This window comes from Onychomys torridus, chromosome 10 (genome assembly GCF_903995425.1).
Source record: "Onychomys torridus chromosome 10, mOncTor1.1, whole genome shotgun sequence".
NCBI lineage: Eukaryota > Metazoa > Chordata > Mammalia > Rodentia > Cricetidae > Onychomys > Onychomys torridus.
Genome location: NC_050452.1, coordinates 72,672,551 through 72,688,722, shown reverse-complemented (window position 1 = coordinate 72,688,722; position 16,172 = coordinate 72,672,551). Strand labels below are relative to the sequence as shown.

The following is a 16,172-nucleotide window of genomic DNA, read 5'->3' as shown; positions in this document are numbered from 1 at the left end:
TTTGATTCTTTACTAATCCATGGCCAATTTCTATTAGCTAAGACACAGTCAACACAGGCTCACATTCACAACCTTCAACACTCTTCACCTCAAAACAAGTAAACCCAAAAGACCCTTCTAGTGTTTGAGTATAAACCAGACCTAAGAATACCACAACACAGTTGGGTTCTTTACCTGCCACATCCTTCTCAACACATTCAAGAGATTCCTTCAACAGAAAGAAACTGGGCATGCCAGCCAGCACTAAGAAACACCTGTTCTGCTGCAGTAGAACGCAACTGTAAAATCCAAAGGCCGAGCAAACATTTCTTCATATTCACCACAGTTCTCTCAAGGCACACCATCCCATAATACAATGAGCTTCAGAGAGGAGACGCTTGTTGGGTTAATGGCATCACACAACAGGTACCAGTCCTTTGGCCTAAGGAAGCTGTTCTGTACTGTCTTGTCTAGGCAGCAGGACACCAGCAGCCCAGTTCTGAAAACACCACTCTGCAGCACTGGCAGAGACGTGCCAGAGGTTATCCCTTTCAACAGTGCAGTGCCGTTAAACATCAGCCTCCCATACTACAGCAGCGCCGATTTTCACAGGTCAGCTGGCGTGGTGTAGGGGTGTGTGTGCGTGTGCATTTTGCTTTGGTCCTCAATTTATGTTCAGACCAAGAAATGAGGCAGAGACTCAGTGCTGCTGGGCATCCCCTGATCAGCCATAGCAGAATAAGCACTATGCTCTGCAAACACGGCTGCTCAAACAGGAAGACGCTCAGCTAGCACCGCCCAGATGCTCCGCCTCACAAAGCACAACTCAACTGTGTTCAACCAAGACTCACAGGCGTCCTCTTACCTGAGTGCATAGTCAAGTCCATTTTTTGTGGTTGATACATCAAGGGACTGTCTTCATTTAATGGAAGAACACATTTCTGAACAAATCTCTTTCTTGCTGTCTGGTTATGGATCTTCTGAGGAGAAAGAGCAGAATTCCTTTCTTCACCCATTCTTTTGTTTCTAAGAAGTTCTATCAGTGTAAGAGACTGGTTCTTTTTTCCACTGGGCAGTTCAGGTTTTGTTTCGTCACATTCATTTAGGAAACTCAGGCCTTCTTCCTCTGACGCAGAGACTGACAGAGCCTCTGTCTTTAGGCCATTACGGTATTCATCAAGAGGTAAAACATTCTGAGACAGGAAGTCGTCACCTGATGTGAGTTTCTGAGCTACAAACGGTCTGGGAATAATACGACGACTGTTCAGTGCCTTTAAAATCTTTTCATACTTCTCTTCATTCTGCATCATCTCATTCAGAACACAGATTGGAGATTTGTGGGCGTCCCACTTAGTTTTCCCAAGTCTTTTCAGATGGCCTCTGACATGATTTGATAACCCAATCTTTGTGTCAAACCAACCACCACAGAGCTGACAAGTGTGTTCAGAAGTAGTCTCAGCCTTCTCTACAGCTAAAAGAGATTGTTGAGAGCAGCGTCAGACTCTTTGACAAATCCCCATCAATGAATTAACTCTGCAATATGAATTCTGTGATTCTAAGGAGGACCAAATTCAAACACAATTTTCAACTCCTCTCCATCTCAACAGATCCATTAGGCCCCAACTAGCTCCACGTGTGAACTTACCTTTTCTAACTCGCTTCACAGGCGTCCCTGCGCCAGTCCTTTTGAAATGCTGCATTTTGTCACTTGTGGCTATTTGTTCTGGTGACACAACATGACGGGCTTCGTAGCTTAACCCTGCTCTGTGAAGGTGTCCTCGGACGTGGTTTGACAGGCCAACACCTGTTTCAAATGTTGCTGGGCAGTAAGGACAAGACTTCTTCTCAAGGGACAAATCAGTCCAATGAAAAACAGAGTTATGCTTGGACAAAGGCGTTTCTGCATTTTCCAAATGCTGAGGATCGTGTATCTCATGTAAAAAGCTGTTGGTGCTACCGTCTTCATAATACTCAAAATAAAAGCCGTCATTCTGATTGTAACTCAGGGTAGCACTGTCTCCAGGACTTTGGCTTTCCATCTTGCTTTTAAACAGGGGCAACAAGTTCACATGCTCCTGACTAAGACCACTGTAGGCGTCTCCTTCCATGGCCTGTGTAGTGTAGTCACCTAGCTCAACATTGTCCCAGGAACTGTCATCTTCTGTTTCATAACTATCTTTCTTTTCAGCAGAATTAAGCTTTTGCAAAACAACAACAGTCATTTTATGCAGGAAATCAGGATAGCTATCCACGTCTTCTGCACCAGAGCTTTCCTTCTTGGAAGCCTTAACTACTCTTTTTACGGCTACACGCTTGTGATCTGGCCTTTTGGTGTCTGGGTTATGAGGCTCTGAAATAAAATTATTATGAGAATTACTTGATGAAAACAGATGTAAAGAGTTTAATGAATTAACTTCTTTTTTGAAAGGAAGTGGGTATGATTCACCTGATTTTTTGATCATCCTGTAGTTTTCATACTTGTGTCTATATAAATAACTGCTATTTGCCCTGGCATTAGGTTTTTCTTTTGCTGCTTGATGGAAATACTTTGGCTTTTGGTCAGTGCTGCTTTTAACTGTAGCATTCTTGTGAGGAGAGCTGTTTTGATTGCATGCATTTACACCAGACTGGGCAATACTTTTCCGGGCTTTTTGTATTCTTTGTGGCCGCTTATGAAATTTTGAAAAATTACTCGATTGTGAGCTTGATGCAAATGTTCGTTTAACATCTTGTTTTAAAGCAGAGTTCTTTGGAAATGTGGCTGACTGTTGTTTAACTAATGGCTTAGTGCAATCGACATCCACGGATTCCTCCAGGATGTCACTTTTTCTTTTGTCAAGTCCAAGGGGATTCAATGAATCAACACATGATGGGGAATGCAAATACTCCATGTGCTTTTTCAAAATACTTCTGGCTGAAGTGGTAAAGGGACACATTTTACATAGGTATGTAGCTGACTTTTTGGACGCTCCTGTAACAGAGTCTTTCATCACAGTCTTTTTTTGTGTTTTCCTCTGAGTTACATCGGAACTGACGATAGGACATTTCACTGCTGCTCCGTGGGCAATGCCTCGGTGGCACTCCAACTCATTCTCTGTCACTGCCATGAAGTTACACTCCTCACAGCAATAGTACCTTTTGTCTTTCTCATGTGTCTTAGCATGCTGCACAAACGTCTTAGGGCAATTGGTACCAAACACACACTGAGGGCACTGGAGCCGCGCACTTCTTCCTTCATCTTGGAGTTCCTTCAACTCCCGAATTTCTTCCATCAGCTTCTGTCTCCTTTCCTGGTGAATGATCATGTGCTTCAGCAGTGAATTGCGGTCTCGGAACGTCCGTCCGCACTCTCTGCAGGCATACGGCCTGGGGACGTTAAGGTGGCGGAAGTGGCTGTTCCCGTCCAGGTGGTACATCATGTGCCTGTGCAAGTGGTTCTTCTCCCGGAAGTTCACATTGCACTTCGTGCAGGGATAGAAGGCAGGCTCTTCCGCGCTGAAGGGGGCAGGGGACTCACAATCACTCTCCTCACATTTCTTTTTTAAGGTATTTGAAATAAAAGTGCGAGTATGAACAGGGGAATTATCTTCTCCACATTTATCTGAGTTATAAACCAGATGCTGAAAAGTATCCACAGACTCCACGTCTTCGTCCGCGGACTCTGGTTTCACTTTTGACAAAGTGTATTTCTGTGAGTCTACTGCTTGTCCCTCCTCATTCTGCCCCAGGAAGTCGACTTCTAGCACTTTCGATTTATTGGGTACACGATTAGAATCACTAAAACAACCCTCTGTATAACGAGTTATTTTGCTTACATCCATTTTTCGCTTTCTCTTTTTTTCTAGACCTACTACTTTAGGAAGACCTGGAGGTTTATCCACTGTTTCTTCATTAGTCATAAGAAACTGAATGAACTCTTTTTGGGGATCCCAGTTTGTATCATTTTCTGGCCTAAATTCATCTGTACCTGAGGAAATTCCTGCCAATGTAGTGACACAATCGTCTTTTACCAATACATCTTCACTACCCTCACCCACCTCTACTTGATTTAGTAAAGTGCTCTCTGACTTCATTCCACCCCCCACTGAATTTGGAACATCACAACCAACTAAAGCAGAGGTAGGTAGTTTTTTAATGGAATGGGCTGTATTCTTAGTATGTGCTACATCTGATAACAAAAACAGAACTTGGTGTTGACTTGCTTTTTGTGGTGCAGACAGCTGAAGATCAGCTGCTGCCTTCAACGTTGAACAAGATTCTGTTGCTGGCTGATCCACAGGCTGTCCAGTGGTTAAGGAAACACTACCTTCATTCATATCGGAAGTCTTTGTTAAGGAGGAGCGTGAAACTGGTCCATTAACGGCAGCTCCTGTAGGCAAGGTAAAGTTTTCACTAGAAACAGCAGGAGTGCCGGCAGGTATACACAAAGCAGACTGGCCTCCACTTAAGGCTTTTTCTGATTTATCCTCCGACAATTCTTCAGACAGAGTCAATGAATTGTTTTTCTGAACTGATGCCTGACAATCTTTTGGTCTATGAACTCCACTGTCTTTCTCTGAGATAAAACTGCTGTCATCTTGGAGTTCTTCTTCAGCACCAGTAATATCGGTGTTTATCTTCAAATCATCCATATTGATGGCAAGATCATTTAACACATTTAGTCTAGAAAATGGAAAACAAAAATTTAGATTTGCATGGAAGGCATGCTACTGGGTGTAGGAGAGTCGGAAGTATACGCTTTCGTTGTCTTATCTTTATATTGATGACACTAATAAGTTTTTAGGAATTAGAAAACATTTCAAAGAAAACTGAACCACTTTAAAAAAACTGTCAAAGCAAATATTGCTGTTTGAGCTTTCTAGAAATTCTGTATTCTACACAAACTAGCCAGGGAAATGGAGCATGCACTCACACACAATATAAATGAATGCATTACACATTGAAAGAAAATTTAAACTATCATGCATAAATTTATGATAAAAATAATTCTCTGGCGTGAACAGACTTCCTAAGGATAGTTACTCTACACAGCAGAACTGGAATTGTCAACTACTGTATGTAAAGACCTGTTTTTTCACCTGAAAGCTCATTCCTGGAGGAGTGTAACAAATATTACAGAGTAAATCATTTTATTTGGGTCAAATAGACTATTTGCAATCAACATAAATGGCTTACCTATGTATAAAATAGTATTTTTTACTTCTAAAGTATTTTAAAACTGTTTTGCTCTCAAGACAGTGTTTCTATCAAAATTCTACCAAGTATAAAACTGCTTTATTTGTAAGGGTCTAGTCATCCTTTATTAGAGTTTTCATTAACTAGAAGTTACTAATGTTAATAATCAAGTTTTATGCTAAAATTTCCTACACTGAGATTTCAAATTCTAGACATTCCCTAAAAGCAATTATACCATTTATATAATCTGACAGAAGTACAGAGGCCTAAATCTTTTTACAAGGAAATGTCACAAGTACTTAGTTTATTTCATACATACTGTAGATGAACACGGCAAAGTGCTTTTGATCATATATTGAATTGTTCTAAGAAGACAGAACGGAACTTTCAGAGAAAGGAGCGTGGCTGAGAGACAGTCACATGTAGCTATGATTACTCCCCACATCACAGGGCACTCTGCCACACAGCTTTTTGGGGAGTGGACACAATGTACCAGAATTACTTGTCTTTAACTGCTAAGGGCAAGGACACAACCTGGTCACAGAACCACATGGCATAGGTGCCGGGCAGTGTTTGTTAAATAAAAACTAAGTGCTGAAAAGTTAAAATGCAACTGTAAAACCAAAACCCAAAGAAAATTAGTTTTCTTTCTATGAAATCTAGACATATAATTCGAATACAAGTCCTACCACGGTTCTGGACTCAGTCAGCAACTGTGACAATGCCTAAAAAAATAACTCAAGTGTGGAAGCAGCCGCGGAAGCAGCCGGAAGAAAGCACAGCCCATTCATGCCGCACACACTTACTAAGCATGTGCTATGCGCCAGGCACAGCTGTGCTATTCAAACACAGCAAACAAGGCAGACTAGGTTTCCTATTTACAGATAAAAATAAACCCTTCACACTATCTTTGCGGTATTTTAAAACTGTATAGTGAACAATACTATTTTAAGACAGCAGGGCTCTAAAATTCAATCCAGAAATTAAGATGTTTGGAGTGATTTTTCAGTTGGAGTAAAAATTTCATGCTTTATAAAACATTAACTCTAGCACAAGAATAAAGGATTTGTAATAACGGTCTCATTTCATTACTTACAAAACACATTCTTTCAACAAAATGCTTAATAAATGCATCAAAGATTACAAACAAATATCATAAAAGAGCTTTCTTTGGCACTGTTTATACCAACAATCATTATTCCTTCCCTCACACATTTTAGAATTCTGCTTTGAAACTGGCAAACTTCCACAGTAATAAAAATAGACTTCCAATAAGATCATATTCAATGATGTCACCCCAAAATGGTGCTAATGCAGTGCCCAGCAGGGGTCTACATCACAAACACAGAAGTTAAAAACGGGCAGCACATAAACATGTGTGAGGATAGAGTGTACAAATGTCAAAGGAAAAGGAGCCTGGTGCTGTCCTGTCCCCGGTCCCGGGATTTCTTTCTCACTAAGTCCAGGAGAAAAGTAAAATGCCGCAATATTAACAACAACCTCATAAATCTGTGGCGAATGACAGTTTTTAACTAGCCTGGAAGACACTTTCTGTTTCTATTTATTATAATCACAGAAGGAGACAAATCTATGCTCAGTCAATTTGAAGCCTGTATTAGCTTTTCTCAACAGGAAGCAGCGTTGCTAACGAAGTGGTAAATTCAGTGTTAATGAGTGGCTTCACTGTTACCACCTCCGAGGTAAAGCCTTCCATGTTCTGTGTTCCACCCATCTGCTCTGGTGTTAGCGGTTCAAGGATGGAACAGACGCTTTCCATTTAAAGCAACTTCACTGGTACCCCCTGAACAGCAGGGCCACAAACCATGAGGATATCACGTCGTTCTGGAGGCTGCATCCCTGTTACCAGAATGGCTTAATAAGATCTTCTAACTTCACATTTGGATGACGCCAAACCATTTTGCTCAAAGACGTACAAAGAGTACATGTGTAAAATATAACTGACCCACAAGACATGTCTAATAAAGAAAGGAAAACTGCATTATGCTGCTAAAACATAAAATCAGGTCTTTACCAGTCAGCTTTTCTTTATGTCTACATAATGAAATGTGGTTTAACTAGCTACAAATAGCTGTATTTATGAACAACTAACATTTTGGGGGGTTTAATCTTCATAATATGTTCTGACTATAAAATGCTTCAAGTATTTTATTCAATTTCCAGGGCACAGTGACACACGGCGCATCATTACATTCTGCTGCACTGAAGGAAGGATTTGTAATGTTGACCTCTATTCCCTTGGATTCACAGAGGAGTGTGTTCACCCAGGTAAGAAGGCATTTGACCTATAAACCAATTTTACACTTTTTCAAACAGTTTCCCACTACCTTTATATGAACAAATACATACAGCTGAGCCATCGTACCAATTTATTACTGTAACAAAGCAGAAATATATCTGGAGATAAATATTATTTATTAAATTTAAGAAAGCTAATTGGTGTTAGGTAGCTCAGTGGACAAGAGCACTGACTATTCTTCCAGAGGACCTGGGTTCAAGTCCCAGCACCCACATGGCAGCCTACAACTGTCAGTGACTCCAGTTCCAGGGGAGCGGACTCCCTTACACAGAGAAACACGCAAGCAAAAACCAATGTGCATAAAATAAAAATAAATGTATCATTAAAAATGTTTAAAAAATAAAAATAAAGAAAGCTAACATTTAAAACATACTATAATGGAATAATGTTGAAAATATGTCAATGTTTAAGAGAACTTGAATTTGATGAATTCAAAGTACTCCTTAGGACTCTTTAAATAATGTTTAGATGGCACTACTAAAATCCTTCTATAATCATTGAATCACAGAATCTTCCTCTTAACTGAATCTAAATATGTTCTTTAAACAATTCATACACTTTTTTTAAAGCTACAAATGGGGGTTTAAAATCTACATGAATCGTATTTCAGTTTCTAGAGAAGCATAATGAGTTCTCCAGCTGTAACTGCCTCTAGTTATACTGTGAGCACTAAAAAGTACAGAGGTCAGATCTGTCTTCAAGATGACAGATCATCACTTATATGCCTCAAGCTAGTCTTATTGTCTCGGAAATCTCAAACATCAGTATCTTTGCAAACTATCAGCACTTGCTATAACACCCTCACTACACTACATCTTGAGGTTACTACAGAAGAAATGAGGTGATAATTGCATATTAACATAATTATTCTGTAATCCCTCTGAGCAAGCTTCCTAGGTCACTCAGTAATTCAGATTAGATACAACCTTCCTGTCATCAAATCTATGTTGTCCACTTTCTGTTCATGAATAATTCTTTTTTGATAAAAATTAGCTTAATTTCATTCTTTTATGTACATTATTAATTGTATTTATTGCAAGTAGGTTAACATTTTGTGGGTACTTATTACATAATGCCAACCTTTGTCATATAGTATAATTTCACATAAAATGTAGCCTAATTTTGCCCCCATTCTAAGTTACTTCATTAGTAATTGTATTACACAGCTATAAATAAATCATAATGTTGCCCACTAGCTGAGTTCTAGTCAGGTTTTCACAAAGCCTGTGTTCATTTACGTTAGCCTTAGAATACATGACAACTTCAGCTAGTGAAATGAGAGACCTGGGCCAAGAGGAGAGAACCGTTCACAAAGTGCCATCCAACTGCAAAATAAATCCCAGCTTCTCTATTTAAGTCACTCTAGTATTTAAGTCTCTAAGTGCTACACACAAAGTAACAACATATAGACCTAATTCCTACCCAGATTCTACTGGAAGACAAAGAATAATACATATCATCCAGATAGTAACTTAATGAGGGTGTCACAATGAATGGGAATACTATAAAAAATAAACACTTGTACAAAAATAGAGCTAAAACTAACCACAATGTCATATAATAAAGAGGCAACTGAGTATGTTTAGTCTCACAACCCATACAGTTTATAATCTACAAGTTATTCAAAGCTTGTCATAGAAACAGAACACATAGTCAATATCTTCAGACTATAAGGATGGAATTTCACCTTAAAATTAAGAAAAGCCAGGAACAGGAACTTCTTGACCTTGAAGATAGTTGTCTCACACAAAAGCCAACTAAAATGGCTCAGTCAGGAACACTGAAGAACAGAACCCAAGGTTGAAGATCAAGTAAGAGCATTTCTAAGGTCTTTTCTTACACGTATGATACATATTAATTTAATTTAATTACATCACCAACCTGCAACACTATTTGAAACTAGGATGAAAATTTAACTACTGGACTATTAACACTTTCTAATTTTACAATTACTTGGAACCATCTTTTAATAATCACTTGTAACATGTTGACATGATGACCCTGGGTACCAAGTGACCAACACACTGAAACTACAGAGCGTTCTCTTACCATGAAAACTTTCAAGAATCCTAAGGCAAGCACACATAAATTAACTACAAAAACATGAGGTATGATGGGGTACAGGCACAAAACAAAAGCAAATAATGTAGAAAGGTAATTCTGTAGTCTTGGTTTTATTAAAAACAACTCCAGGCACAATTTCAGTGGTGTCTCTGTGTGTGCTGTGCTGTGTGTGGTCCAGATGTGCATCAAAAGGTGACTCACAAGAGTTACTTCTCTCTTTCCACCACGTGTGCCTGGGGGATGGAACTCAGATCTTCAAGCCGAAAGCAAACACCTTCACTCGTGCCATCTCACTAGCTCTCCTTTTCTAGACTTTATTTGACATCCTCTACCCCTACCATTTCCTGGTCTTAGAATTAAAACTCAGAAACAAGAACTTCATCATCAGTACTATGTGTTAATATTTGAGGAAATGCTCATCTGGTTCTGCAAAGATCTGACCAAGAACCAGTTAGGGGGCTCATAGGCCCTAAGAGTGAATCAACTATTATTAGTTTGCTAAATAGACAGAGTTATCAGACTGTCCTCTAAAATTTATCTTTATAGTCATAGATTAGAGAGCTGAGTAGATGGGGATTGACACAGAAATTCACAACTGGACAAAGTGTGAGAGTAAGTGTCTGTGAGTCACCAGCCACAAATAGAACACCTATGTCATCACCACCATCCAATCCTGCCATGAGTCAGAGAGACAGGAAGATGCTAAGAGTCTGGGAGGACCAGAGCAAAGCCGTGTCTTCCAGACAGCAATGCTGCACTCATGAATCTCAGCAGCTGGGGCTGCCCTACACAAGTCCTCTACAGGACAAGCTAGGCAGCATTTAAGCTGAGGAGGGGTCTTCACAGATGATGGCTTCTGTGAGAAGGAGAGTCAATTTTCTTTAAGCAGGTGACCCCTGGTAGGTTGATCATGATAAAGGGATGGCCTCACACTCATCAACATATGGGCAGCACAAACCAGACTCAGTAGGGGTAGATCTAGGTAGGAGTCAGGAGGAGGAGAAGGAGGAGAGTATTATGATCAAAATACATTTTGTACATTTATGAGATTCCCTGGTACAAATGTTCTCATTTCAACTGGCCTTCAAGTCATATAAAATTTCAAAGTGCCCTGAATAAAAAAACTAATATTAAAAAAGACAAATGAAGTACTTCTTGATTTCAAGTTACTATAAAACTACAATAGTATGTGGTAAAAGGCAGGTGTCTAGACTGATGGAATATATTTCAGAGTCCAGAAATCAATAGATCAATCAATCATCTATTGCAAACCAATTTTCAACAAGGTATAAAGGTTATTCCATTGAGAAAGAACTGTCTTTTGAACCAGGTCAGAAATTAAAACAAAAATAATCAACAATCTAAATATCTGACATTCAAAAGGTAGAAGCAGGTGGATGTCTATGAGTCCAAGGCCAGACTGGTCTACATAGTGAGTTTCAGGCCAACAGGGCTGTCTGGTGAGACCCTGTCTCTAAAAACAAAAACAAAAAAACAAGAAAAAAAAGATGTCCAATTTGTACAGCTCCCAGAAGACGGCATGAAATATGTACTCTTGGCATCAAAAGCACAGGGGCGGGAGGTCACAACATGGACTTCATCAAAGTAGAATATCCATGCAGGGCATGGTGGTGCCTACCTTTAATCCCAGCACTGGGGAGGCAAAGAGGCAGACATCAGATCTGACGCCGGCCTGGTCTACAGTTCCAAAACAGCCAGGGCTACAGAGAAACCCTGTCTTGAAAATGAATGAATGAATGAATGACCTGTGTATCGAAGGACATTATTTAAGTGTATCAGATAAACGTTAAATATTCAAGATGTATAAACAGGTCAAAAAGAAAGACTGCCAACAGACTTGATTAAATTGTCTCTTTAAAGAAGATCTACAAATAGCCAACTCAATGAAAAAAATGTTTCACTTTATGGTCACTGAGGAAATTAAAATTAAAGCCTCAAAAAGATAATTCTTCATACCCATAAGATCCTTAGCTTTAACAAACAACACACTAGAAAACAACCAGTAGAGAGACAAATGTGGAATCAGTGGCTTTCAACACTGACGATAAGAAAGCGAAATGCCCATCTGCAGGAAGAAAGTTAGGCAATTCAGAAAGGGCTAAATGGAACCATGTGATCCAGCTGTTCAACACCTAGATAACGCATTGAGCAAATAAAAACTTATGTTCAAAGTGATTATGTTTTTCAATGCTGGCACCTGAACCCAGAGCTTAGTGCACATTAGCAAATACTACACCACTGGACTATCTACTACGCAGCCCTCCTGTCTTTACTCTTGAGGGAGTGCGCCTCCCACAGAGTGCCTGGCTGGCCCTCAACTCACGCTTTAGCTTCCATAGCCTGTGCCACAGACCTGTGCCACCAGACCTGGCTCACAGAGAAGCTGTTGTTTACAGCTTGTATTTACAAAAGCCGAAAGGTGGGGAAACAACAAGTGACCAGCAAGTGATAGATGGATACTGTGCCATATCCACACAATGGGATGTCAGTTCACCTCAAAGAAACAAATACAAGCTACAATTTCAATCAATATGCCAACGGAAGTAACCAATCACAAAAGGTCATTAACTCTGACTTTATAAAATATTCAGAGTAGGTAAATTTATCCAGACACAGAAGTAAACATACCAGATGATAATGGAAGGGAAGAATAAGAAATAATCATATAATAGGTTTTTACAGGATGACCAAACAATTTAGACACTACAAGCTGATGACTGCCCAACAATGTGAATACACCACACATCAAAGAACCATACACTAAAAATGGTTAATTATATGTTATATGATCATCATTTCAATTCATTCATTCATTCATTCATTTATTTGGTTTTTTTGAGACAGGGTTTCTCTGTGTAGCTTTGCGCCTTTCCTGGAACTCACTTGGTAGCCCAGGCTGGCCTCAAACTCACAGAGATCCGCCTGGCTCTGCCTCCTGAGTGCTGGGATTAAAGGCATGTGCCACCACCGCCCTCATTTCAATTTTTAAAGAAAGGAGCAATCATAAAATGTGACTCACTCTGTCAATGCCCAAAGTAGAAAAAATTTTTACTTCCCAGATTTCTCCAAAACCACCCAGCTAACTCCAAGTCACATAATGGGTTCTTTGTAATGTCAAATTAACAAGGTGACCCAAGATTCCCCATAGTGCATGGTCTTTCTCACTGATACAAGCAAAAAACACTTTCAATTGTCCTTCACCCCTCTTTCTGGCTGGAAAACACTCAACACAAACAACGGGAGCCAGGACAAAGTGACATCCTAGTTAAATACCAGGACAGTTCAACGAGGAGGCAGAGCTCAGTGGCAGTCTTTGCCTGGTGTGCACGAGACCCTAGGGTCCAATCTCCAGCACAAAGAAAAGAAAAAGACACATGAAGTTGGGGTGCGAGAGAAGAGGAATATCACCAGAAAACAAAGTGTAATTACTTCTCAGTTCCACACTAAAGAGTGTTCTTCAAAAACAGGAAATGACTGTACACAGAGAACTGAAGGTGTGGGACTAAATAAAAAAGTGATTTGAAATCGCTGAATATGTGGGTGGCTTGAGTGTTCCCCCTCAGTTCATGTGTCAGAATCTATCCCTCATACAACAGCACTGGGAGGGAGGCGGGAGGAAGCAGTGAGCAAGGAAGGCAATCACCCAGTCATCCTAGGAGGAAGGTCAGGACGCTGCTCTCCCTGCTGCCCACGTGACCCTCCAGTCGTGTACACCTAGGGCAGGCACTCAACAGAAGCAAGCAGCCTGAGCTTTGGCATTCCTAGTCACATTATAAATGAACCAACCTGGGACACGGTTGCAGCATCACACAAATAATACTGTTTCACTGCTAACTAAAACGTTTGGAGATAAAAAAGGACTGCCATGCAAAAAAACTGAGTGAAAAGGGGGAATACAAATGGTATTAAAGTAGTTCAGATCTCTTACAGTCTCTAAAAAGATTAAAATAACTTAATTAAATTAAAACCTTACAGCCAAGAATGCAGTTGTAATCCTCAAGGGTAAGTTTCAAAAGTGAGCTCTGAGGACCACTGGGGATCCCCGAGGCTCTGCAGAGGCCTCAAAATTAAAGCAATTTTCACACTAACACCTTCCCTGCCTTTTCCACTCTCATTCTCTCCTAAGTGTGTAATGGAACTTTCCAAAGGCTGTAGGACTTGTGATATCCCAGCACATTAAAAAAAAAAAAAAAAAAGCAGGTATGAGAATGCATAGGTCTTCAATTTAAAAGATATTTAAAAGATTTTTCAAAATGTAAAATAATGCTACTCTTCTTACTAAATTACCACCCAGAAAGTATATTTTATAAAAGCGCTCCATTTATGCTAACATGTTTTGAAACACTGCCTTTAAAGAAAGAAGTAATGACATAGCTTCTGCTCACATCCACATACAGCAGCCTTCATTCTCAACTGCCTGGAGACACCCTGGGCCGTCCACACTGGGTGAGCACAGGGGGGCAGCTATAAGTGTTTTTCGAGGTACAAATTCCATGATACCTGAAATGTCAACTGCATGGAGGTGGACAAACACTGACAAAATCCTGAGAACAAATAATCTGAGACTCACTGACTTAAATAAAAATTGAAAAACTTAATACCGTATCATGAAGATATGGATTCTACCCTCACAGTAATGAATACACCGAATTTTTATAAAACTGACAATGTAACCGAACATTTATGGAAGTGCAAAGAACAAAGAAAGAGGAGTTACACTTCACGTCTATAAAGACTCACGTGATATGTCACGTGAATTAAAGCACTGTGGCACTGGTACCAGGGTATGCTGACCAAAGATAAAAACAGAGACCAGGTCCATGTACGGTCACCTTATTTATGACAAAGTGACACATTATCAGAGGCAGTCTTTCTACACATAAAAAATGCATATTCCTATGAAAGGTAACACAGGATGTAAAAATCAGTTCTGGCCAAACAAAGCTGCTACAACAGTTTCCCAATTGACTGCTACCAGCACTGGCTAGATGACGGCTCCATGTGCTGTAGGTGCCTAGCGTTTGGCAGACTGTATCTATGGGTGGCATCCCTAATCCAATGCCATGGATGCCAAAGTACGCTAGCCATTCACTTGTGGAAACAAATCATGTCTCCCAGCACAGCCAAATCAGAAATGCAGGATCAAAGACAGAGAACTGCCCGCAGGTGAGTCACTGTTCTAGACCTGGGAGTCTATTCACATCCTGAGAACAGGAAAAACCAAACATAAACAAACAAAACAGAACACAAGAGGCCTGGCTAGAAAGCCAAATGCAGACCTACTGAACTACACTAAGACTAAGGCCTCGATTTCACAAAAGGACGGTAAGAAGAAGAGAGTAGGCCATGGCTAAGTTTCTGTAAGAAATGTAAGAGCAGTTTCTATGTAAATGTAAGAGTAAATAAACTTACAAAAGGTGGAGGATCCAGATGAAGAAAAGGAAAATTAACTGTAACTAAACACAAGCAAAGAGGGCCAGAGAAATGGCTCTCCAGGTACGGGCACACAGTGTTCTTGTCTAGACTGAGTTTAGTTCCCAGATCCACACAGGACAGCTCACAACTGTCTATTAACTCACTCCACTCCAAGGGACTCAATCACCTCTTCTGGCTTCCCTGGACACTTGTGCAGTACACACGCGCGCACACGTGCACACACAGGACGTTTCATGAGAGAGGACAGCTAACTGAGCAAGTGCTCCACTCCAGAAGAGCCGGAATCAAGAGGTCAGGGCTAAGCACTAGTGAGGAAACAGGAGCCACTCACTACACACAGCTGGTGGAACACACACTTGCAAACACTTCTGGGGTTTATTGTATGAGATTTTGGTTGTGTCCTGACAAATAAAGCTTGCCTGGAGATCACAGGATGGAGCTAGCCACTAGTTAACCTTAGAGTCCAGGCAGGGGGGCACATACTTTTAATCCGCACTTGGGAGGAGGAAGCAGGAAGATCAGGAGTTCAAGGCCACCCTGGGCTACATTGGACTGAACCAGTCTCAAAGAGAAAGAGAGGGCAGTGGTGGCTCACACCTTTAATTCCAGCACTTGGGGGAATCATGCCTTTAACCCAGCACTGGGGGAAAGAGACGGGAGTATAAGGCGGATGGAGACAGGATCTTAGTCCCTTTCAGTCTGACAATTTGTAGAGACAAGATGACCCCCATTCCAAGTGTGAGGAGTCGTAGAGGTACAAACTCTGGTGGCTGGCTGCTCTGCTGCTCTGCTTCTCTGATCTTTCAGCTTTCACTCTAATATCTAACTCTGGGTTTTTATTTAATAAGACTAATTAGGATCGCGCTTCAGGTATTAGCTTCTACTTCCAGCCTATACACACCAACAAAAAAACATGCATGTAAGGCTTTTTCACAACAGGCTTACTTAATCCAAAAGTCCTGTAGTGAAAGACAACCTGTGGTGATATATGTTGTACCCTAATAAAATCTGCCTGAAGATCAGAGGACAGAACAAGGCACTAGATTAAACATAGAGGCCAGGCAGTGGTGGCACACACCTTTAATCCCAGCACTTGGGAATCACATGTCTTTGCTTGGGAAGTACATACTCCTTTAATCCCAGGAAGTGATGGCTGGGCAGAGAAGGGTGTATAAGGAGT

The 16,172-nt window shown here is 40.6% G+C and overlaps 1 protein-coding gene across 8 annotated transcripts in view; it reads right to left on the bottom strand.

Annotated features, from left to right (window-relative positions):
- The window catches only part of Znf644 (zinc finger protein 644), a 70,184-nt gene that overhangs the window by 16,712 nt on the left and 37,300 nt on the right, over nucleotides 1–16,172 (bottom strand). For 4 of the 8 annotated variants that reach the window (XM_036200684.1, XM_036200683.1, XM_036200687.1 and 1 more), the window contains 2 exons: nucleotides 1,625–4,641; nucleotides 845–1,450 (listed from right to left, as the gene is read on the bottom strand). The exons of 3 other annotated variants lie outside the window; for them this stretch is intronic. In XM_036200684.1, the coding sequence (XP_036056577.1) occupies nucleotides 845–1,450; nucleotides 1,625–4,641 (3,623 nt within the window). The remainder of the gene's footprint in view (nucleotides 1–844; nucleotides 1,451–1,624; nucleotides 4,642–16,172) is intronic. One more of the 8 variants, XM_036200688.1, reaches the window with a different exon arrangement.